General features: G+C 36.5%; 1 protein-coding gene across 1 annotated transcript in view; it reads left to right on the top strand.

Moving 5' to 3' along the window:
* Nucleotides 1–593: 593 nt before the first annotated feature.
* LOC309870251 (small ribosomal subunit protein mS35-like) overlaps nt 594–25,044 on the top strand; it is a gene marked incomplete at both ends in the record, with an annotated part of 42,406 nt that continues 17,955 nt past the window's right edge. The window contains 6 exons of the mRNA XM_082742436.1: nt 594–629; nt 4,337–4,504; nt 7,218–7,278; nt 14,728–14,867; nt 21,624–21,733; nt 24,240–24,309. Coding sequence (XP_082598562.1) covers nt 594–629; nt 4,337–4,504; nt 7,218–7,278; nt 14,728–14,867; nt 21,624–21,733; nt 24,240–24,309 — 585 coding nt within the window. The remainder of the gene's footprint in view (nt 630–4,336; nt 4,505–7,217; nt 7,279–14,727; nt 14,868–21,623; nt 21,734–24,239; nt 24,310–25,044) is intronic.

The raw sequence follows: 25,044 nt of genomic DNA, 5'->3' as shown, positions 1-25,044 counted from the left end.
ACCTCTGAGAAGGGATAATTGACCAGAGATCTGAATGAAAAGGGAGAGCATTAGTACAGAGAGATCTGGGAAAGAATGTTCTAGGCTTAGAGTACTGCAAAGGCAGAGCCTGAAATGGGAGCAGAGTCAATGTGTGTAAAGCAAAGCAGAGGCGGCTGGTGTGAATGGAGTCCAGGGAGCCCGGGAGAGAGTGATAGGAGTTGAAATTGAAGTACCCAGCAAATGAAACAAGCAAATCACCCTTGTGAGGACCCAATTTTATTGTGAGTGATAAAGGGACAGACAGACATGCCTTGATCAGATTGATCAGACTTACTCTTCAAAAAAAATTTCTCTTAGGCACCTGGGTGGCTCAGCTGGTTAAGCCACTGCCTTCGGCTCAAGTCATGATCCCGAGTCCCCGGGTGGAGTCCCGCATTGGGCTCCTAGCTATGCGGGGAGTCTGCTTCTCCCTCTGACCCCTTCCCCTCTCATGCTCTCTCACTCTCTCTCTCTCAGATAAATAAATAAAATCTTTAAAACAAAAAACAACACCTCACTTGATTACTGGGTGGCGACTAGGCTGTAAGGAGGAAAGAGTGAAATCCGAGCCCATGGGAGCAGCTGGGAAGCTGTTAAAAGAGTTGAAGGTAAAGCATACAGCGTTTGCTGATGATTGGATGTAGGGATGAAATCTACCACAATTAATGCTGTATTTCCAAACATCTTAAATATTAAGGATGCAAGGGAAGAAATAAAGGCACACACTTTGAATGAGCCTGGAAGCTACCCTGACACTCAATGTTTCCTTGGCATATGTGGACCCTATCTGTAGCAATGCTGTGTCAAGGAAACTATCAAGAAGGTGGTTAGGGTATGGGGATGAGTTCAATTAATTTGAAGGAGATGATGCTTGTGATAACATTTTTCCATACTAAATTACAAGCTAACAATAATTTTGGGAACTCTAGTACAAATTGTAAATATCCATGTTCTAAACAACTGGAAGATATAAATCAAAGACTTACCATGTCTTCTTTTTTTCATGAAAATAAAAATGTGAAGGTTTTGCTGATTTAAAAAATATTGTATTTTTTAAAAATCTGCATTCTGCTGTAAAAAAGTATGGAGATACAGAAAGTTAAGCCTTCGGGAGTCTCACCCTCTCTCCATACCCACTCTCTCCAGTTTGCTGGAGAGTTAACATTAAGAATATTGCTTAATTAACAATTCTGCTTAATTAAGAATTTGCTTAAGAAATTTGCATAATTAAGAATTAAGAATTTTGCTATTAACTAAGACGTTTTGAAGAAGTTTTAACTAAAAGTAGCTCTCTGACAGAAAGTCACTGGATTAATCTGGGTTTTAGATATAATAAAACCCCATTATAAAAATCCTTAATATTTAAAATTATTCCACGCAGCATTGGCTATAATTTGCAGGGCCATAATTTGGTAAGAAAGCTGAACAAAAAGTTTTTATCCTAAGTGAGCAACTGCACTTTTAAGAATTCTTCCAACTGAAAAATTATGTAATTCTTAGTGACTCCTAGGTACATGTGTTACTGTTTACACTGCATGAAACATATTATTGCCTGCTGACAGGATTGCAAATGAGTTCTTTTAATTCAGAAGGAACCTTACTGTACTTGATGTCTGGGAAAACAGTAAGTATTTTTCTAGGTCCTCTAACTCTGGTCATGTCTGTCCACTAACGTCTTAGGGAGATAGTAAGACAAAAAGAAAACACAGGAGGGCAGGCTGAGGACAGGAGTCTCAACTTCCTGCTCAGAAACCGAGAGATCCCTGAATATAAAGTAATTCTGTAAAGATTCATAATTCTTTTGTCCCTAAATTTGTATGGTATAGGTCTTGTAATTAATTCACTGTCCTAGAACATACAAACTGGAGAGTACAAAAATCACAGCTGTATTGACCATGAGCTTAATTCCAATGACCACCATTTATTTATTTTAAGATTTTATTTATTTATTTAGCAGAGAGAGATCACAAGTAGGCAGAGAAGCAGGCAGAGAGAGAGGGAAGCAGGCTCCGTGCTGAGCAGAGAGCCAGATGCGGGACTCAATCCCAGGGCCCTGGGATCATGACCTGAGCCAAAGGCAGAGGCTTAACCCACTGAGCCACCCAGAGGCCCCATGACCACCATTTATACTCTGCCTTCTGCAACATAACTACTTAAATCACAACAGCTCTGAGGAAGATCTTAAGGTTCCATTTTCCTCGAAACTGAAGCTCAGAGAATGTTAGATTTTCTCCAGAACACAAAAAAACAGAGCCTGGATTCAAACCCCATACCCATCTGACCAAAAGGCTGTACTTTTAAAAACAGAGGAGACGGTAGCTCACCATGTGAAGACAGAAGCAGGGATTGGAGCCATATATCTACAAGCTACTGCAAACCATCAGAAGTGAGCAGAGAGGCATAAACAGATTCTCAGAACTTCCAGAAGGAACTGTTAATCTTAAAACTGTCAATTATTTTACCAGCAAAAATGAGTTTACTAGGGATTAGCAGAGACTTGCAGTTTAGGACATGAATGCTACAGCAAAACCATTGGCATGTATGGAGAACAAATGAGATGACTGCTTTGTTACAAAGAAGGGAGTTGGGAGGGGCTGTTATGGATGAAAAGTCCTAGAGAGTAAACTGGGAGTTTGTTGAGGCATGTTGCCTTTTCCTTAGCTAATCCTGACAGTCTCTTCCTGACTGGGCTGTTTCCTGCGGGGCTTAGTAAACTGGTATCCACTGGCAAGACCTGCAAGGTACTCTCTGTTCCTGGTGGGGTCTGTACTTGCTGGCTAGTGGTAGGATGTGAGAGCTCCCTCATCTGGCCTCTAGACTTCATTTTAAATGATATTTCCTTTTATTAATTTCTCCTGCTAACACCTGGATTTGGGGTTTTTCGCATCTAGAACTGGTGAGAGAATAAATGTTATTTTAAGTCACTCAATTTGTGGTACTTTCTTAGGGCAGCCCTAGGAAACTAGTCCATTTAACACACTGTACTTCTGCTTTGGAACAGTTATGGGATGGTAAAAGGCCAGGAAAGATGAGAATGGTGATTATCACGAATACTTGTCCCTATCTGCCAATTACCCTCCCCCACCCCCCAACAATACTGATTGATGTCCATAGCACAAGGAATGCTTGCACACACACTACTCTGGGACACCTGAACCCCCCTGCTCTACTTGGTATGCTTACCAAGAGTCAGTCGTGTTGGTTCCCAGTTATTCCTGTTACTGTAATTTTGTACTTTGGTTAAATATTATAGTACCTATTAAAAACAATAGAGGATAATTTTTTAATGGTTGTACATTAATCCATCCTAGGGAGACATATAATCTCTCATTATATATGTATTCAGTTAGTTTAACCTACTTACTTATTTCTTTTTTTTTTTTTTTACTTTTTTTTTTTTTTACTTACTTATTTCTAAGTTCATATTATTTATTTCTTATTTCCTCTAGTTCTCAGTTATCAGTGTCTTCTCCTGTACTGACTTCCATCAATAAAGTTCTGAAAACTATTTTAACTTGGGAAACATTCACCACCTTACACTGGTTCAGCTTATAATTTTTCAACTTTATAGTGGTGAGAAAGCAGTACACATTCAGTAGAAACTGTTCTAGGAATTTTGAATTTTGATCATTTCCTAGGCTAGCATTATGCAGTATGAGCTTGTGCGATGCTGGGCAGTGTCAGTTAGGTATAGCCACAGTCATGAGGATAAATAACCAATATACTTAACAACCAGTCTGTACCTTATAACTATTCTTTTTTTTTTTTGTAACTTTCAGTACAGTATTCAATAAATTATATGACATATTCAACACTTTATTATAAAATAGGCTTTGTTTTAGAAGATTTTGCTCAATTGTAAGCTAATGTAAGTGTTCTGAGCACATTTAAGTCAGGCTAGGCTAAGGTATGCTGTTTGGTAGGTTAGGTGTATTAAAAGCGTTTTTAACTTATGGTGTTTTCAACTTAAACAGAGTGTCCAATAAACCCATCATAAGTTGAGGAAGATCTGTATTTCAAAATACATTGTTACTCTTCAACAAAATGTAAAAAATTTGCTAAAAGTCTAAATCCACAGAAATTTTTAGTGAAGGAAGTGTGCTATTAAAGAAGATCCTTACCAGAAGCTTTGCAGAAACAGTGCAAAAATATTAGGTAGATTTGGTGTTTTTCATTTGAATACCAGCAGCTTTATAAGAGGTCAGATTTTACATCAGTTGCAATTCTGCTTGTGTTTCTTTTTTTGTAGGTTTTTTGCTTTAAAATTAAAGATCATATTCATATTTAAAATACTAAACCATTTTATGTTCTATAGGCACTACCTCCTAGGACGGAGAAAATGACTGTTGACCAAGATTGGCCTAGTGTTTATCCTGTTGCAGCACCATTTAAACCTTCTGCTGTACCTCTTCCCATTCGAATGGGCTATCCAGTAAAAAGGGGGGTTCCCATGGCAAAGGAGGGAAATCTAGAACTATTAAAGGTAAGGTCAATTGCTGATTCATTGGCTAAGAATTATTTCTAAAGAAATGCTGGTCCTCTTCCCACTCCTACCCTGCCTTGTACTTGAGGGTTCAGTATGTAGCAGCAGGTATTGTATTTTAGTTTAAACTTTTTTTCAGGTAATAATGAATGATACATTCTGATTGTCCATGGTAGAGAAGACTCAAAGAGTCCTGAGCATTTAAGAATATAACCAGTTGATCCTATGGCTTCCTTTCTGGCTTTTTCTTTTCTATTGTATTTTTTCTACCTATATCTTTCAAGTGGAACTCAGAAAAATGAAATGACCTAATTTGAGATTGAGAATTGTGACTGAAATTTACTTTTTTTTTTTGGTAAGATTTTATTTATTTATTTGAGAGAGAGAGGGTGAGGAACCATGCACACAAGAGAACACCAACGGGGCAAGAGGCAGAGGGTGCAGGGCTTGATCACGGGGATCATGACCTTAGCTGAACACAGGCGCCTAAACAGCTGAGCCACTGAGGTGTCCCTGAAATCTACTTTTAAAGATTTTTATTTATTTTTGACACAGAGAGAGAGAGCACAAGTAGGCAGAGAGGCAGGCAGAGACAAAGGGGAAAGCAGGCTCTCCACCGAGCAGAGAGCCCAATGCAGAGTTCAATCCCAGAACCCTGAGATCATGAGCCGAGCCGACGGCAGCGGCTTAACCCATGGAGCCACCCAGGCACCCTTGAAATCTACTTTTAAAGAGATTCTAAAACTTTCTGCCCAGAAAAGTAGAATATCATTTAATATTGTTATAGTCCTTCAACTTCTTTATTTCGTGAAGCAAAATATGTCATATTCAATGCTTCAGTTGGTAGCATCTATAATGATTTATGAACTATAAGCTTTTTTTTGAAGATTTTATTTATTTATTTTTGCAAGATAGAGGGAGCATGAGCAGGGGGAGGGGAGGAGCAGAAGGAAAAGAAGACTCCCCACTGAGCAGGGAGCCCAGTGCAGGGCTCAATCCCAGGATGACCTGAGCCGAACACACACACTTAACCAACTGAGCCACCCAGGTGCCATGAACTATAACCTTTTTAAAGAAAATATGAATATGTTTTGCCTGAGAAGGCATATCTTAGATGGTTCATGTTATATACGGTAAAATTGTCATAAACTGTGTTTTCCACTCTATGAGAATCTTTTTCTTCTTTTTTTTAATTGGAAGTATAGTTAACACACAATTTTACATTAGTTTCAGGTATACAACGTAGTGGTTTCACAAGTTTTTGTGCTATACGGTGCTCACTACAAATGTAGCTAGCATCTGTCACCATACAGCCCTATTACAATATCATTGACTATATTTTCTATGCTCTACCTTTTGTCCCTATGATTTACTTACTCCATAACTGGAAGCCTTTATCTCCCACTCCTCTTCACCCATTTCTCCCATCCCTCCATGTCCCTTCCCCTCCAGCCACCAGTTTGTTCTCTGAATTTAAGGGTCTGTTTCTGCTTTTTGTTCATTATGTTTTTAGATTCCACATGTAAGTGAAATCATATGGTATTTTCTTTTTCTGACGTACTTCACTTAGCATATGTATGCTACTTTTATATGCTACTTTTATATGCATCGCATATATATATGTTTAGTATTGAAAAACCGAAAAACAAAAAATAAGTTGCTAAAAGATGGTGGTTAAAAAATGAGATGGTAATATGGAGAAGGAGTTGACTGCTGCTAGAGAGGGGTAAATGAAATTTGGAAATCTGAATGTTTCAAGGGATAAAAGAAAACAAACATTGAAGAAATTGATCATTTCTTTAAATGAAAGAAGGGAACTTAGTTTAGGGGTGTTTGGATAGCACAGTGGTTGAGTGACTCCTGATTTTGGGTGAGGTCATGATTTCAAGGTCGTGCGATCGAGCCCCACATTGGGCTTCACACTCAATGCGGAGTCGGCTTGAGATTCTTCTCCCTCTCCCTTTGCCCCTCCCAGCTGTGTGCACACATGTGCACGTTCTCTCTGTCTCAAATAAGTAAATCTTTAAAAAGCAGTTTCTACTGAGGGTTGCTGGGGGGAGGGGGTTTGGGAGAAGGGGGTGGGACTATGGACATTGGGGAGGGTATGTGCTTTGGTGAGTGCTGTGAAGTATGTAAACCTGGTGATTCACAGACCTGTACCCCTGGGGATAAAAATATATGTTTATAAAATGGTTTTCCCTTGGGAAAAAAAAAAAACATAGACAAAAAAAAAAAAAGCAGTTTCTAGAACAGTATGAATCCATTTATGTAAAGTCATATACATGTATCTGTTTTTTAAAGAGATGTCTAGAAGGATGTTAACCAAAGTGTTAAGACTGTAGAACCTTGAATAATTTGTATGTCTTTTTGTATTCCAGGGAAATTAAGATGATTAAACAATAATCTGTGTCCTTGAGTGCTTTTAGTTTTATAACTAAAATATGTGTACCTGTAGATTTTTGTCAGGAAGAGTACTATAAGAACAGCATTTTTTCCCCCCACAACGGCCAGTCATCATAAGATACATCATGAATCTATATTTCCCAGAATTCATTTATTGAATTCATAACACATGTGACATAGAATTAATATTGTAAAAACTAGATTTTATTTATTACAAGGTTTGTTGTGCTTAGGATTTAGTTTTATGAAATTTTTATTTTATGTTTTTGAGGTAGTAGGTGAATTTATCCTTTAAATTTCTCTATTTTAGATCCCCAATTTTCTGCATTTAACTCCTGTAGCAATTAAAAAGCACTGTGAAGCTCTTAAAGGTAAGTGATTGTTTCAGTATATGAACTTAACAATAACTTTGAACATAAAAATTTCATTTCTAATGATAAAGGGGTCAGTTCATCAAGAAGATATAACATTTGTTTATGCACCTAAATTTACGCATCTTAGTTTATGCACCTAAGATAGGAATACCTAAGTATATAAAGCACATATTAACAGAACTGAAGGGAGAAACAGATGGCAGTATAGCAATAGGAGACTTCAATATACCATTTCCAACAATAAATGGATCAGTCAGAAAATCAGTAAGGAAACACTGAATATAAACTATATGTTAGACTGGATGGGTTTAGCAGATGTTTACTGAACGTTGCATCCAAAAGAAGCAGAATACAGATTCTTCTCAAGCACATATGAAACATGCTCCAGAACAGATCATATGTTAGAGCAAAAGACAAGTCTCAACAAATGTTAAAATACTGAAGTCCTATCAGGCACCCTTTCTGATCACAGTGGTATAAAACTAGAACTCTATTACAAGAAAAACCCAGAAAGTCTTCAACAAAATATTACTTAATCAAATTCAACAGTACATTAAAAGGATCATGTCAGATCAAATGGTATTTATTTCAGGAATGCAAGTATGGTCCAACATAAAAATCAGTCAGAATGATGTATCACATTAACAAAACAAAATTAGAAGAAAACATAGGCAGTAAGCTCTTTGACGTGAGTTTTGGCAATGATTTTTGGATTCGATACCAATAGCAAAGGCAACAAAAGCAAAAATAAACAGGTGGGACTATACCAAACTATAAAGCTATAGCTATAGCACAGCAAAGAAAACCATTGACAAAAGGAAAGGGCAGTCTACAGAATGGGAGAAAATATTTGCAAACTTCGGGTCAGAGGTTAATATCCAAAATATATAAAGAATTCATACAACTCAATGATAAAAAATCCCAGACAACTCAATTTAAAAATAAATAGAGGATTGGAAGAATTAATATTGTTAAAGTGTTCATACTACCCAAAACAAAGTACAGATTGAATATAATCCCTATAAAATACCAACAGCATTTTTCACAGAACTAGAAAGAAGCATCCAAAAAATTTGTATGGACCCACAAAAGTCCCTGAATAACCAAGAGTCTTGAGCAAGACCAAAGGTGAAGATAACACAGTCTCAGATTTCAGGATATACAATAAGCTACAGTAATCAAAACAGTATGATATCAGGACAAAAGTAGACATATAGATCAATGGAATGGGATAGAGAGTCCATATAAGCCCATGCTTATATGGTAAATTCAGCTGTGACAAAGGAGGCAAGAATATGCAATGGGGAAAAGACAGTCTCTAATAAATGATGCTGGGAAAATGGGACAGCTGTATGCAAAAGAATGAAACTGGACCCCTGGCTTAAGTCACACACAAAAATAAACTCAGAATGGATTAAAGTCATAAATGTGGACCTGAAATCATAAAACTGCTTAAGGAAAACATGGGCATTTCTTCGACATTGATCTTAGCACTATTTTTCTTGAGGTGTCTCTTTGGAAAGGGAAATAAAAGCAGAAATAAACTTTTGAGACCACCAAAATAAAAAGCTTTTGCGCAATGAAGGAAACCATCAACAAAATGAAAAGGCAACCTACTGAATGGGAGAAGGTATTTGCAAGTGATATATCTAATAAGGGTTATATAAAATATATAAAAAAACTTACTCAACTCAACACCAAAATATCCCAAATAATTTGATTAAAAAATGGGCAGAGAACCTGAATAGATGTCTTTCCAAGGAAGACATACAAATCATCAGTGGACAAGTGAAAAGATGCTCAGTATAACTAATTGTGGAAAGATTATTGCAAATCGAAGCCACAAGGAGCTGTTGCCTCTCACCTGCTAGAAATAGTTACCACCCAGAAGGCAAGGGATACCAAATGTTGGTGAAGGTTTGGAAAAAAGGGAAACCCTATTGTACTAATGGCTAGGGATGTAAATTGATACAGCCAGTATGGAATATAGTATGTAGGTCCCTTAAAAAATTAGAACTCCTGGGCGCCTGGGTGGCTCAGAGGGTTAAGCGTCTGCCTTGGGCTCAGGTCATGACCTCAGGGTCCTGGGATCGAGTCCCGCATCGGGCTCTCTGCTCAGCAGGGAGCCTGCTTCCTCCTCTCTCTCTCTGCCTGCCTCTCTGCCTGCTTGTGATCTCTGTCTGTCAAATAAATAAATAAATAAAATCTTAAAAAAAAAAAAATTAGAACTCCCATGTGATCCAGCAATCACACTTCTGGATATATATATGTATGTGTGTGTGAATGTGTATATGTGTGTGTGTGTGTGTGTGTATATATATATATATATATATATATTTTTTTTTTTTTTTTCAAAAGAAAAGGAAACATGGTATTGAAGAGATATCTGTACTCTTCTGTTCACTGCAGCATTATTTACCACAACCAAAAAATGGAAACAACCTAAGTGGGGAGTGCCTGGGTAGCTCAGTCATTAAGCGTCTGCCTTCAGCTCAGGTTATGGTCTTAGGGTCTTGGGACTGAGCACTGCATTGGGCTCCTTGCTCAGTGGGAAGCCTGCTTCTCCCTCCCCCACTTCCTCTGCTTGTGTTCCCTCTCTCAGTCTCTCTTTCTGTCAAATAAATAAATTAAAACCTTAAAAAAAAAGTGGGGTGTGTGTTTGATATTATTTAGTTATGAGAAGGAAGGACATCCTGCCATCTGTCACAACATAGATGGCCTTGAGGGCATTGTACTAAATGAAATAAGACAGAGAAAAACAATTGGATTATTATTTCACTTACATGTGAAATTTGAGAAGGCTGAACTCAGAATAGTAGGGGCTACGTGGGGGAGGGAGATGTTGGTCAAAGAATACAAACTTCCAGTTTTATGATAAGTTCTGGGAATCTAACATACAGAATAGTGATTATAGTTATTAATACTGTGTTCTCTACCTGGAATTTGCTGAGAGCAGATCATAAATATTCTTAACACAAGAAGAAATGGTATTTACATGACACTGTGTTAGTGTTGTGAATGTAATCATGTTGCAACATATATTAAGTGCATCTAGTCAATATATCGTGTACCTTAAACTTACACAATGTTTTATGTCAACTATATCTCAATAAAAATGGAAGAACAAAACCTCATTTTTATTGTATTAAATTGTCTTATATTCATTGCTAGTTTCTCCTTTTTTTAGAAAAATTTTCAAGTTTTCAGTGAATTGTTAAGATGTCAAATCTGCAAGTTCCTTTTTTTTTTTTTTTCTTTTTTTTTTGCAGACTACTCTGCAAGTGGCTATGAATAATAAATAGAACCGGAAATTGTAGTCCTTGTTCAGGTAGACTAGGGACTTAATTGTTGCATTATAGATAGCACATACATAAAGTGATGGAAGAAAATATCGCAGAGTGTTGCCTATAGATAGAAGTCAGTATAATCCAAACTGAAGATAATGTAGAAAGATGCCAAGTCAATAGTTATAGAGTCAGTAATGGGATACTTTGCAGAGAGTTATCTTGAAGAAGTTATTTAAAATAAGAACTTCATAGTGATACATAGATGTGGTAACATCAAGTAGCAGAAAAACTGATGATGAAAAGCAGTAGTGTTTTATTTCTCCTTTCCCCTCAGCCCCTCATTTTAGAAGTGTTCTCTTTTAGTCATTGTTTAGGACTGATAATTACTTGCTGAGAGTATATTTGCTTATTTTTTCCACATAGTCTCATATTTATGTATGTATGTATGTATTTGACAGAGAGATCATAGGCAGAGAGGCAGGCAGCGAGAGAGGAGAAAGCAGGCTCCTCGCTGAGCAGAGAGCCGATATGGGGCTCGATCCCAGGACCCTGAGATCGTGACCCCAGCTGAAGGCAGAGGCTTAACCCACTGAGCCACCCAGGTGCCCGATATAGTCTCTTTCTATACAGTATTTATTATATATTCTTTCTCTGTATATTTTATATATGTATAGTTATGTTAGTATATATTTTTCATTATACATACGTAAAATGGAAGTAATCACCAGACCATGACTATATTGCCAGTTCTAAATTTATTGAATTTGAACAATATTTATTGATTCCTAGATATTGGCAGAGAGAGCATGCAGAGGGGAGGGAGAGAGGAAGAGGGAAAGAGAATCTGAAGCAGAGGGTCACCTGGGTGGCTCAGTAGGTTAAAGCCTCTGCCTTTGGCTCAGGTCATGATCCCAGGGTCCTGGGATTGAGCCCCACATTGGGCTCTCTGCTCAGCAGGGAGCCTGCTTCCTCCTCTCTGCTAATTGTGATCTCTGTCTGTCAAATAAATAAATAAATAAATAATCTTAAAAAAAAAAAAAAAAAAGAAAAGAATGTGAAGCAGACTCCTTGCTGAGTACAGAGCCTCACAGGGGACTCAGTCTCATGATTTTGAGATCGTGACCTGAACCAAACCAAGAGTCGGCTTAACTGACTGCACCACCCAGATAGCCCTCACTCACTTATTCTTTTTCCTTCCCACATGCACGAAGGTAAAGGCAAAGAATTTTTTTTTTCATAGTTTTATGCATGTTTTCATATATACATAGACTCAATTTCTCATCTCATTTGCATTGGACTACATACAGAAGGACATTGGAATTGTTTTAGGTTCACAGCTGTTAGTGATTGGTTGTGTAGTTTAATTCAAGAGTTAGTACCTTTGAATGAATTCTTCATGCTAATTTAAAAGGAGATATATAAATGCTCAGTACACTTGTTAAGGCTTTTCAGAAAAGAAATGAAATGTAAAAGCTCTTCACAGGTAACGTGATAATGCTGGAAGGAGAAATAGTATAGTGTTCATGATTATGATATAATTTGAGCTTTTGGAAGGGCCTTTTATTGAGAAATGTAAGGAAGAAATAAAGAAGTCAAAAAGTAGGAAGAATGACTTTACTCTTACATGAAGGAAGAACAGTTTCTCCTATCTTCTTTCATGGATGTGGTCTTTTTGGGATAGTAGAATGCATTTCTATCCTTTTAGTATGTTTCTGTTTATGTTGGTGCCTAGTGATAGACTGTCACTGATCATTATTCCAGATTTGTTCCTTGTTTGGCACAAACCATGTAGCACTTTTTGATCCTTCGTGAAGCCAGTTAAGGAATGTTCTGCACTGTGATAAATCTCATTTTTTTCCTTTTTAAACATTATTTTGGAATGTGCATTTATAATCTAGAAATGGGTTTTTAAATGAGGTACTTCTAAAATACTTCATAATTCTTAAATGAATGGTTTTCATATAGCACATTCAGAAAAGTTGCTTTATATTTTAAGTGTTTAAGTGTTTAATCTTTCTTTGATTTTGTCTTTACACTTTTGCCAGCTTCTAGATTTAGCTTGTATCTTCCAAATAACTCAAAAGCTTTTAAAATATTTCTTCTCAATTTTCTTTTAAAGTAGGTCAGTTCAGATTTTATATCTAACTTGCAAGTGGAAAATCTGAAGCACAGGAAAGTTAGGTAATTTACCCAAACTTTAATAATCAGTGGTAGAAGTTAAGTAAAAACCAAGGTCTTTCGAAGTCTAGTCTATTGCTCTACCTATCAGATGAATAGGGGTCTATTATGTACTTTCCAGTTGGCTGTATTTTTTAGACATATAATCCGGTAATTTAAAAGTTGTAATTATCATCTGGTTATTGAAATGACTTCTTCAAAGTTATAAAAAATAAAAGAGTCAGTACAAACCCAAGAACTCATAAAATTCTCCAAACTAGTCTCTTATAAAGTGCTTGGCAGTGTGGCATCTTAGAGTGCAGGATATTGGAATTGTTCCATGATGGGAATAAAATTTAACTTCAGTAATCATGCTCTTTCCATTTTATTTAAATGTCAGAATTGTGGAGCTACTTCTTTCCCCTCAAGTGTGTGAGTATTGCTCTCTTAAGCAGGGTGTTCAGGGAATGGTGTGAGCTATACTTAATTTGTTACCATATATTTAGTTATAAATCTTGGAGAGTCTTTGTGGCATTTTGCTGACTGGTATTAAAGCCTATAAAGGGAGCTAAATATAGTACCTACTATAAGAAAATTGTTAACTAGGGTAAAGCCTCTGCCTTCGGCTCAGGTCATGATCCACGGTTCTGGGATCGAGCCCCACATCGGGCTCTCTGCTCAGCAGGCAGCCTGCTTCCCTTCCTCTCTCTCTGCCTGCCTCTCTGCCTACTTGTGATCTCTGTCTGTCAAATAAATAAATAAAATCTTAAAAAAAAAAAAAAAGAAAGAAAATTGTTAACTATAGGAAATGTTATTGACAAAGTACCTTTCACTGTCCCTTAAATCGTCACGTGGAAGGGTTTCCACATATGCCTGTGCTTGTGACCAGCCTCTCCTGCAGTCATGCTTTTTGGAGAAAGCACAGACTCCCTGAGATTTAATAGGTTTGACCTAAGAAACCAATTACTTTTAGGTATTCTTCGAATGAATGAAGATTCTTAGAATGCAGTGAAATTTCCATGGAGGGGAGGCTGATAGTGCCAGAAGTACATCTCAAGCTGAGAGCCCTCTACCTCACTAACTTTATAGGAATAGGGCAAAATGAAATCAGCTACCTTCTTACGGAGTCCCTCAATACAGATAGCTGTAGGACATGCCAGGAGCTCTTTTTCTTTTCAGCCCCCTCTCCCCTATTCCCCACCCCTCCACTGAAGGCCTGAGTTTGTATGTGCTGTGGAGATCTGTGCTGTGGAGATAGACGATGCACCACATTTTTGTCACAGTGCTTGAAACTTCCCATTGTGGCCCACTTCTCACAGCCAGTCCCATCTCCCCTTTAGGCTAGTTGTGTTGCCTGAATCTGAGGACAAGTCTGTTCCTTTTTCCATTTAGCTTCGTTGGCACAGAAGTCACCTAGAGGAAACATGAGTTACTGTAAGGATCTACTTAGTAATGCCCTAGCCTGTACCTGTTCAGTTTGAGGCCCTATTCAGCTCAGTTTCTGAGAGAATGGAGACCATATCTCTCTTCTAAGAGCTCTTTCAGAGCCTTTTTCAGTTCCCCTCAGAACTTTAGTAACTTTCATTTGGGAATGAATTACTATTAACTGTTGCTTTTCTCAAAAATAATTCACTCTGAGCACTATGAACTGTTTGCTTTTAGTTGGTGAGTGAGGGGGGATTAAACTGCCCCATAACTGGGTATGTGCAAAGCTGTAATAAGCTTCTATCAAGTCATAGCTTCCTTTTAACCAAGCTTACTGCTCCTCACCAAACCCAAGTTATCTGAGTCTTTCATTTAATCACATTCCCTAACGAGGATTCATCTGAGAAGAAAAGGGGTGAAGGATGATGATGTGTTTGTGAGGTGCAGAAGAGAGTCTGCTCTTTCATTCCATGTAGCTCGAGAGTCATCTCCCTCAGTGATTTGGTCTGGTAGCGCACATTGCAACGAGAATGTACTTGGCGAAACTATACTTGAGATTATTTTTCTTAATTCTCAGATTTCTGCACTGAGTGGCCAGCTGCTCTGGACAGTGATGAAAAATGTGAGAAGCATTTTCCCATTGAAGTGGACACAACTGATTATGTTTCAGCAGGACCATCTATCCGAAACCCCAAAGCACGAGTAGTAACCTTAAGGGTAAGGAATATTTTTCTAAAAATAAGAATTATTATAATACATTAATTCAAAATAACATTTTGTATATAGAAAACTGATACTGTAGAAAATTTGGAAAACAGTGAAAATTTTAAAGTATTAAATAAAATTGCCTCTAATTCTACTACTTATAAATAACCTTGACTACTGGAATTCATTTTAGTATATATATAGTCAACCTTTGTGTATGTTAATAGGATGATACTATATTTGATTAGTTATCTGCTCTTTTTTATTTAACAATGTGAATTAAAATTTTTCCAAGGTTATTAAACATTCTTTAATTTTTTTATTGAAGTATAGTTGACATACATTATTATATTAATACCAGGTGTACAAGCTAGTAATGATTATATACATTACAAAATACTCACTATGATAAGTGCAGTTACCATCTGTTAGCATACAAAGTTATCACTCTTTAATATTATTTTTTTATTTTATTTTTAAGTTATCTCCATACCCAAGGTAGGGCTTGAACTCAAAACCTCACATCCTCCACTGACTGAGCCAGCCAAATGCCCCTCTTTAATATATTATTAATGGCTACATAGAATAACGTAAATCAGGGTCTTTTCTATGCTAAGAGAGTGTTTGAGGCTGAACACTTATATATAATAAGAGACCAAAATCTGAATATTTGGGCTTTTTGTTTACTCTTTCAGAGATTTCTTAGGAAATGAGTGATAAATAAGAGTGGTTTTAATTCTCCTTTTTAAATATCTATACCTTATTTTTATCTTTTCTTTTTGTCTTTTTCATTAGGTGAAACTTCTAAAATAATGTTTATGTAGTCCTTTATGCTGTTCTATACAATGGATGTGCCTCTGGCTTTTAGCTTCTAAGTATACACTGGTATTCAGTTTGAGATAATAGCCTCTATTATGTTAACGATGTGTCCTAGTCCTATAGCATTTTTGAAATGATCTCCTTTGAATTAATGTAGTAATGAATTATATGGTTGTATTTACACTTACTGAAGTGTTCTGAACCCTGATTATTTCATAGTACATCATTCTTTTGCCTTCCTATGGATCTGCTCTGTTAGCATTTTCTTTAGGATCGTTTGTTGCTTGGAGAAACATTAAATCCCTGCTCCTACCCATCAGAGCATGTCACATACTATTGCAGTTCCAAGTGTCTTGCTGTACTAACTTCCAAGTTAGTATTTGAAACCACTGTTTTCTCCGGTAAGAGTCTTGATCCACATGGCATAGCTTTCTCACACAGCAGTCACAGAGCAGTTACCTGATGGGTTTTTGTTTTTTGTTTTTTTGTTTTTAACTAAAAAAAATTTAGATTTATGGAAAACTTTCAAGGATAGTTCACAGAATCCTCCTATATTTCACACCAAATTTCTTATGTTGTTAACATTTTTACTATTGTGGTACATTTATTACAATGAGCCAATATTGATACATTATTAATTAAAGTTCATACTTTATTCAGATTTTCTTTTTAAAGATTTTATTTCTTTATTTGAGAAACAGCACTCATGAGACAGAACATGAGTTGGAGTGCATGGGAGAGGGAGAGGCAGGCTTGCCGCTGAGCAGGAAGCCCTGTTGACACCAGGCTCTGTCTCAGGACCCTAGGATCATGCTCTGAGCCAAAGGCAGATGCTTAACAGACTGAGCCACCCAGGTGCCCCTATTCAGATTTCTTTAGGCACCTCTTGACTGTGGTGGTTTCTCAGAATTTACTTGTTTTTAGTGACCTTGACAGTTTTGAGAAGTACTAGTTATGTATTTTGTGGAATGTACTTCATTTTAGATTTGTTTGATTTTCTTCTCATGCTTAGACTGGTATGTATTTTTGGGGAGGAAAACCTCACCAGTAAAGTGCCATTTCGTCATATTATAGCAAAGGTAGAGACTCCTTTTTTTTTTTTTTTTTTTTTTACACTCAAAAAATGAGATTTTGTACTCCATGTAGTTTTTATTTTAAATCAGAACAGTCCATGTTTGGGGTGCCTAAGTGGCTGAGACAGTTAAGCGGCTACCTTTGGCCAGGGTCATGATCACAGGGTTCTGGGATCAAGACCTACTTTGGGCTCCTTGCTCAGCTGGGAGCCTGCTTCTCCCTCTACCCCTCCCCCTGCTCATGTGTGCTCTCTCTCTCCCTCCCTCCCCTTCTCTCTTTGTCTCTTTGTCAAATAAATAAAATCTTTTTAAAAAATGAAAAAGAAAGGGCTCGTGGGTGGCTCAGTGGGTTAAAGCCTCTCCCTTTGGCTCAGGTCATGATGCCAGGGTCCTGGGTTCGAGCCCCATATCAGGCTCTGCTCAGCGGGGAGCCTGCTTCCCCCTCTCTCTCTGCCTGCTTCTCTGCCTACTTGTGATCTCTGTCTGTCAAATAAAATCTTAAAAAAAAATGAAAAAGAACATTCCATGTGGACTGCAAAAATATGTTGACAGTCTCGCAACCATTTTTACACTATAAGGTAACAAGTAGATAAACTTTAATTTCTAGAAATATTATTAGAGGTACATTCATGTTTGATTTGTAATTTTCTTTCTTTGAAAGGTTTTGGTATCAGGATTGTGCCTTCTTTATGAAATAAATTTACAAAGCTCGTCAGCCTTTTTTCCCCCCTAGAATAGTTTAAATATCATAGCATTACATTTATATGTTTGGAGAAATTGAAAATATTAAAATCACAAAAGACAATACATGTTTACTGTATAAATTTTAGAAAATCTAGATAAAGGGGGGGAAACCTTAAAATTATGCTTGGCCAACATTCCACAGGTTAATATAAATTACCTAGGGAGTAAGACGCCTGGCTGGTTCAGTCAGAGGAGCATGTGACTCTGGATCTCAGGGATGTGAGTTTGAGCCCCACGTTGGGTATAGAGATTACCTAAAAATGTTTTTAAAAATTTTTTTTAAAAGTACCTAGGGGTAATTAATACCTGATATATTTTTAATAATTTAGTAAATGTTGCCTCTTTTTAATAATAATGATGATAATAACAACCAGCTGTTGTCAAGCTCCATGTTAAGTGATTTAAAAAATCTCTGAACTCAGAATCAGGAAATATAGAATTTTGCCTTACTTTTTGTGGGCCTTAATCTTCAGTACCAGAATAGATATCCGGTTCCCTACTTGTTCTGTTTGTTTATTTTATTTTACATAAAAATAATCCGACTGCATTATTTGAAGTATCCCACAAGATACCACTTACCTATCAGGCCGCCATCCACTTTAGTCTCCTTTTTTAAAAAAATTTTTTTTAAAGATTTTATTTATTTATTTATTTGACAGAGAGATAGAGAGAGAGATCACAAGTAGGCAGAGAGGCAGGCAGAGAGAAAAGGGGAAGCAGGCTCCCCGCTGAGTGGAGAGCCCAAAGTGGGGCTTGGTCCCAGGACCCTGAGATCATGACCTGAGCCAAAAGCAGAGGCCCAACCCACTGAGCCACCCAGGGGCCTCCTGTCTCCTTTTTGTCTTATACCACCATGTGAAACCTTTATCACTTCTTTGTGTTCTTTTCCTAACTCACATCTGCCCTTCTCGGACTCTTCACTCTACCCACTGACAGTTAAAGCTCAGTGGTGGTGTCCTGAATGGTATCATGTAGTTCAAGGGTAAAAGTAGGTAAAACAGTAGGACTAAAGCATGTGCATTCCTGTATGACTTATTTTTTTATTTTATTTATTTTGGGGGGGGAGAACATGAGAGAGAACCTGAGTTCTCTTCGGGGGTATAGGGAGGGAGGGAGAGAGAATGCCATGCAGTCTTCTTGCCCAGTGCAGAGCCCATTGTGGGGCTTGATCTCACAACCCCAAGATCATGACCAAAATCAAGAGTCAGATATTTAACCAGGTGTCGCCTGGCATGATTTAAAGTAATATTGTGAAGCCAGTCAAATAGTATAAAGTACTATATTAAGAGATACTCAAGGCCACTGGGTGGCTCAGTGGTTAAAGCCTTTGCCTTCGGCTTAGGTCATGATCTCAAGGTCCTGGGATCGGGTCCCGCATCGGGCTCTCTGCTCAGTGGGGAGCTTGCTTCCCCCCTCCCTCTGCCTGCTTCTCTGCCTACTTGTGATCTCTCTCACTCTGTCAAATAAATAAATAAAATCTTTAAAAAAAAAAAGATACTCAAATTTTTAAATTCAGAGAAAGAAAGATGGTATCATATTTTTCTTGATAGTCATAAAGGTAGTGCTGAATTAAAAACAATATTTGTGTAGGACTTTTCTTTAAAAATGGCTTTCTTCTATTTATTCTCATTTATTCCTGACAAAAATCCTGTGAGTACTTTGTTTTGTAAATGAGGAAACAGTAAGATCAAGTGATTTAAGGTCACTTAGCAAATAAAGTTGCAAATCTAGAAATCAAACCCAGGTCTTGTCTTTTGTATATAACTATAGTTCTTTAACTGACGTACTATGCTTCTAAATAGAGAAGGTACTTCACACAATTAGGTTTATTTCTCAATTTATGTAACTCTTAAATATGGGCATTTGAAAGTATATACATAAAACCATGATCTCCTATGATTTGAAATGTCAGTGTTGTTTTGGGGGATAATGTTAATACAGTATTGATGCTTTAAAATGTAGCAAAAGAAAAGTCCAAGCATTCTTTGGAATTTTGGAAAAAGAATGGTAATGATTGCTGCTCAATTTCAGAGTCAGACTGTTCATCTAGTTTAATGACTACAATTTTGCAGTGCCTTTGAGTGCTAGCAGGTGGCGTGAGTGTACCACATGGCTCTAAAATATTTGGAGTTTCTGGCATAAACGCTGTATAATTTTTGAACATTCAAAGTGTTAATGTGAATGTTAGTTTTAAAGCAGTTACAATAATCAGCATTGGTGCCATTTTTTTTTACTACTTCTTACATAAAAAGCTAGAACACTTAAACTTTTTAAATTGTAAATTTTTAAATTTATTGTTGAAAATGATTACATTGAAGGGAGTTTTAAAAGGAAAAAAATCATTCCATTCTCTTATTCTAACGTAAAAACTATTCTTTGTACTGTATCTGTATGCATGCATATGTACAAGTATGTTAATAATTAGGGGTACATTCATTTCACTATTTCCTTTTAAGTAATTCTTATCGTTAATAATCAGAATTATATTTCTTATACCTCAAGCTGATAAACTGGTTGTTGATACGTATTCTTTCCAGGGGACTGTGGTAATTTGCACTGCCTGCACATAGGACCATTCTGTTAGGTTGATATTTAATAGTCAATGTTTTTCCTGCATTTATTCTTTAAAAGTATATTTTTATTTATTTATTTCCTATATTTTCTTAGTTCAAATAAAAATTCACAGTGCTTAAAAATAACATGTATCCTTTCTTTTTTTCATTAATGTGTTCATTCAACAAATACATGTCATATGTTCTTTAAGTGCTAGGCCATCACCAAAAATGGGACTGATACCGTTCTTACCCTGGAGAGTTTGCAGGCTAGTGGGAAAAATGGAAAAATAAATAAGCTCTTCTGCTATGAAGGCTTGAGGGAAGTGCAGGGTTATTGAAGCTAACGAGAAGTAGATGTGATTGTAAAATCTTATTGAGCCTTTTTTTCTCTTCATATAGTTATAGATTTTTCTTATTCTTAATGCCGTCCATGGAAAAACAGTGTGTGGCTTACCTTACTTAACTATATTCTCATATCTAACCTATTTTTCTATGTCAAGTCTAGTTTTCTTTTAGATACCTTCAATCCATGCCATAATTCTCTCCAAATAAAAACTGTTCATGTAAGTCCAGTGTTTCCCAAAATATGTTTTAAGGAAGACTAATTCCATGAACTGTCCCTTGAAAAATAGAATATGAGGTCAGATAAATCTGGAAATTGTTACATAAGAACCCTGCGTCTTGAAATTTCAGAATGCTCATTAGCATATTACCACTTCTAAGAAGTCCTTCTATAAAGAACCCAGTTTAACTCTGTATTATCTGAATATATTCAACAAAAATAGCCTTTTTAGAGAAATAATTCTTTTTTTTTTTAATATTTTATTTATTTATTTAACAGCCAGAGAACACAAGTAGGCAGAGAGGCAGGCAGAGAGAGAGGAGGAAGCAGGCTCCCTGCTGAGCAGAGAGCCCAATGTGGGGCTCGATCCCAGGACCCTGGGATCATGACCTGAGCAGAAGGCAGAGGCTTTAACCCACTGAGCCACCCAGGCGCCCCGAGAAATAATTCTACTTAACAGCCTCTGGGACTAGTATTAACATTTTGAGAAATGTTGAGCTGAATTTCAAATGTCTTGATCCTTCATGAATGCTCTATACCATCTTTCATGAGATACCTGTACCTTTTAAAATAAATACCCCTAAGCAAGTTGCAATGATAAAAGTCTCATAATTGCATGGTGGAAATATCTTAAAGCATTTTTGTTTTATCCCATTATTCTTATATTCCAGCTTTACTAATACTAATTGAGTTTAATTCTTAGTGCTACTCATAAGCTGTAATATCATTTATTTAAGAGACTTATTGGTTTTAACAGGAAAGGTGCTAATGCCCAGAACTTTCAACTCAAAACAGTTTCCTCCTCCTCCTTTTTTTTTTTTCCCCATGAGTAAGATCAGGCTTCATAATGCATGCCGTTTGCTAACTCTACATAGACAACAGTACAGGTTGCAAAAGTTTCTTTTTGGTTAGTTTAACATTAAATGATATTGTTACTGGGTTTTGGGGTTTTCTTTTCACTAAACAAAGTATCTGAAATAATTCTTTTCAAATAACTTTTTCTTGTATTTTTAATGTTAAACTTTCCAGTTTGAATTTAGATGATCATGCAAAGAAGAAACTCATTAAACTTGTGGGAGAGCGATGCTGCAAGACTACAGATGTACTTACCATCAAAACAGACAGGTAAAGAAAACTTCAGCCAATTGGTCATTGTGTTGTTTTTATTGGTCATTGTGTTGTTTTATTATCTTCCAGTCTTCTGGCAGTCCTTTCCTTAAGAAATGACATTGAAAATCGGGGTATACATAAACAATGAATTCTGGTACACTGAAAAGAAATTAAAACAATAAAAAAAAATCGGGGTAGCCTTATACATTAACATAAACTAACGTATTAGGTCAGTGAAGTTGTCCCATTCATGTGTTTATTTATTTTATTTTTTCTTAAAGATTTTATTTATTTGACAGAGAGAGACACAGTGAGAGAGGGAACACAAGCAGGGGGAGTGGAAGAGGGAGAAGCAGGCTTCCCACCAAGTAGGGAGCCCGATGCAGGGCTCCATCCTAGGACCCTGGGATCATCACCTGAGCCAAAGGCAAACACTTAAGAACTGAGCCACCCAGCCACCTACATTTCATGTGTTTAATATCTTCACACTAGTCTACTGTTGCTGTCCTCTTTATGGACATGGAGAGGCTTGCCTAACTGCCTAGTTAAATTATTATTGTTATTTTTCAGTCTGGATTCTAATACATCCATGTGAATAAGACTCAGGGAAGATGTTAGAAGAGAACAAAAGTGTGATTTGCTAGTGATTAAGGTTTAAACTGATTTTTACAAAGTCAAAGATCTTTCAGTTCAAAATTTAAATGATTAAATACAGAAATTTAATTTACCCAGGCAATTTTGTAAATAAGAATTTTAGTGAATTTGCTTCATAAAAACAGTATTAAATTTACCTCATGAATTTATAAATTGTGTTATTTGAGGTGAAGAAGGGTTATTGGTATGTTTTTACAAAAGGGTTATTTTATTTCTGTTTCTGGAAGGCGGGGAAGGGTAGAAGGAAAGGGGGAGAGAGAGAATCTTAAACAGGCTCCATGCCCACCACGGAGCCCAACACGGGGCATGATCTTGTGACCCCAAGATCGTGACCTGAGCAAAATCAAGAGTCAGACACTTAACTGACTGAGCCCCCAGGTGCCCCAGGATTATTTTATTTTTATCTTACCATATTTGGCTGTTTCTGAATTATGTCAAAATATAAAGACCTGCCTTTAGAGAAAAGCAAGTGGGCAGATATCTTCTCTCCCTTCCCATTCTAGTTTCAAAGCTCTTGGAAGTCATTTAAGTTTTATGTCCTCCTTCTTAATGGTGAGAAGAAGTAGTATGGCATATATAAATGAAGGCAATAATGTGGGGTGGAAAAAACTTGGGAACCCTGGTTTTAGAGTATTATAGTATGGGGGAAAATAGATTTGAGATATATTAGTAATATTCTTTTTTACTGTCTTTAGAAAATGTAAAATAAGGTTGAGTTTTTAGTTGTGCAGCTTAAAAAATTACTTTTAAAGTGTTGCTCTTTGAAATTCTGTAAGTATCTGACAGAGTTTTTCCCTAAGTTTTCCAGTGTTGGTGGGTGTGTGTGTGTGTTTATGGTAGCAACTATTTAGAGAACTATTAAACCTAAATATATAGAATAAACAGAGTACTGTTAAAGTGACTTGTCATGTGATGGTTTTTTGTTTTTTTTTAAGATTTTATTTATTTAATTGACAGAAAGAGGGAAAGAGTGAGTACAAGCAGGGGGAGCAGCAGGCAGAGGGAGAAGCAGGCTCCCCACTGAGCAGAGTCCAACATGGGACTCCATCCCAGGACCCTGGATCATGACCTGAGCCAAAGGCAGATGCTTAACTTACTGAGCCACCCATGTGCTCCTGTCAAATGATGATTTTATTTTATATTTAAAGAAATTGGAATTAATGATTTCTAAAAACTTAATTTGTTATCTCCTATATATATAGAAGTTTTATGTAGTATTTGGTCATTAATTCTATTTTTTTTTTTTAAGATTTTATTTATTTATTTGAGAGAGAGTGGTTGACAGAGAGCATGAACAGTAGGGAGGGGAGCAGCAGAGGCAGAGAGAGAAGCAGGCTCCCTGCCGAGCAAGGAGCCCGATGTGGGACTCGATCCCAGAACCCTGGGATCATGACCTGAGCCGAAGACAGCTGCTTAACCAACTGAGCCACCCAGGCGTCCCCATTAATTCTATTTTAAATACAACAACTTCTGTTTAGCATTGAATAGTGTAGCTCATTTTTTAAAAACGTGGCTCTGGAGAAATCAAGATGAACGTTTTGATTAGCCACTGTCTTTAATCTATCTCTGTTTTTAAAATGAACTCTGTAGATACAATCACACTGTCCAGCAGACTCTTAGCCCCAAGATTGTGAAGCGCACTTAGATTGGACACAGTCATATCAAAAAATAGTGTAAAACTATTATCAGATACAAATAACTCCCATTAGTGATGAAAACAAAGAGAAATAAAAGGTAGGATATTCCCTGAATATAGAGAATACCTGAATCTAAGTTATCCTTTGTATTTAGTGTTTGTATATTTTGCAAATTATTTTATGTACTGAATTTTTAAAATTTTGACTTCTTCTCTCTCTTTCTCTTACAGGTGCCCTTTAAAGAGACAGAATTATGATTATGCACTCTATCTGCTAACAGTTTTATACCATGAGTCTTGGGTAAGTGATTGTGTGTGAATGTTTAATAATTTTGTCAGGATAATTTAGATGGTGTTAACATTTCAAAACAGTCTATGACAGTTAGTCGGTTGAGGATTTAATGAACCACTAAACTACAGATGAAATGTTATAAATAATTTCTACTGACATTGAAATTGAGGACCTTGAAATAGATTATGCAGTCCATCTCAGTTCCATCTTACAGAAATCAGATGACCAAATACTAAATGCCTTTAAAATTCAGAGTTTCTGTCTTCGTTTAGAAGATCTGAATTTTTTTTTTCTTTTGTTTGACTTTGGCTGAAAGTTATCAAAGTTATAGAAGGGAGTTCATCTGTATAACTCAAGAATTTAGAATGCATCCTGCTGTTCAAATAAACTTCATAACAAAGCCCCAAAACTTTATAGAAAGGTATTTTAAATATTTATTAAAATTTTTAGTTAACACATAGCCTTTTGTGTGAACATTTCCCTAGTTTACATCAGAGACAATTAAGGGCAATTATTTATTTAATTTTAGTATTAAAAATAGTCTTGTGTCTGAGTTTTTTGAGATTTAATACAGGCATACACATTTATTTATAAGGAAGTTTTTGCTTGAGCATCAACTTACTAATTTAAAGTTGGTATCTAATATGTTTGGGTAACTCAAAGTTTTAAATCTTATTTTTAAAAATTAAAATAATTTAAAATATGCATAAATTAATTTTTTTGCAGCTTGCCTAACAGACATGG

The sequence above is a fragment of the Mustela nivalis genome (genome assembly GCF_964662115.1).
Source record: "Mustela nivalis genome assembly, chromosome: 7".
Classification (NCBI taxonomy): domain Eukaryota; kingdom Metazoa; phylum Chordata; class Mammalia; order Carnivora; family Mustelidae; genus Mustela; species Mustela nivalis.
This window is presented reverse-complemented; position numbering and strand designations above follow the sequence as displayed.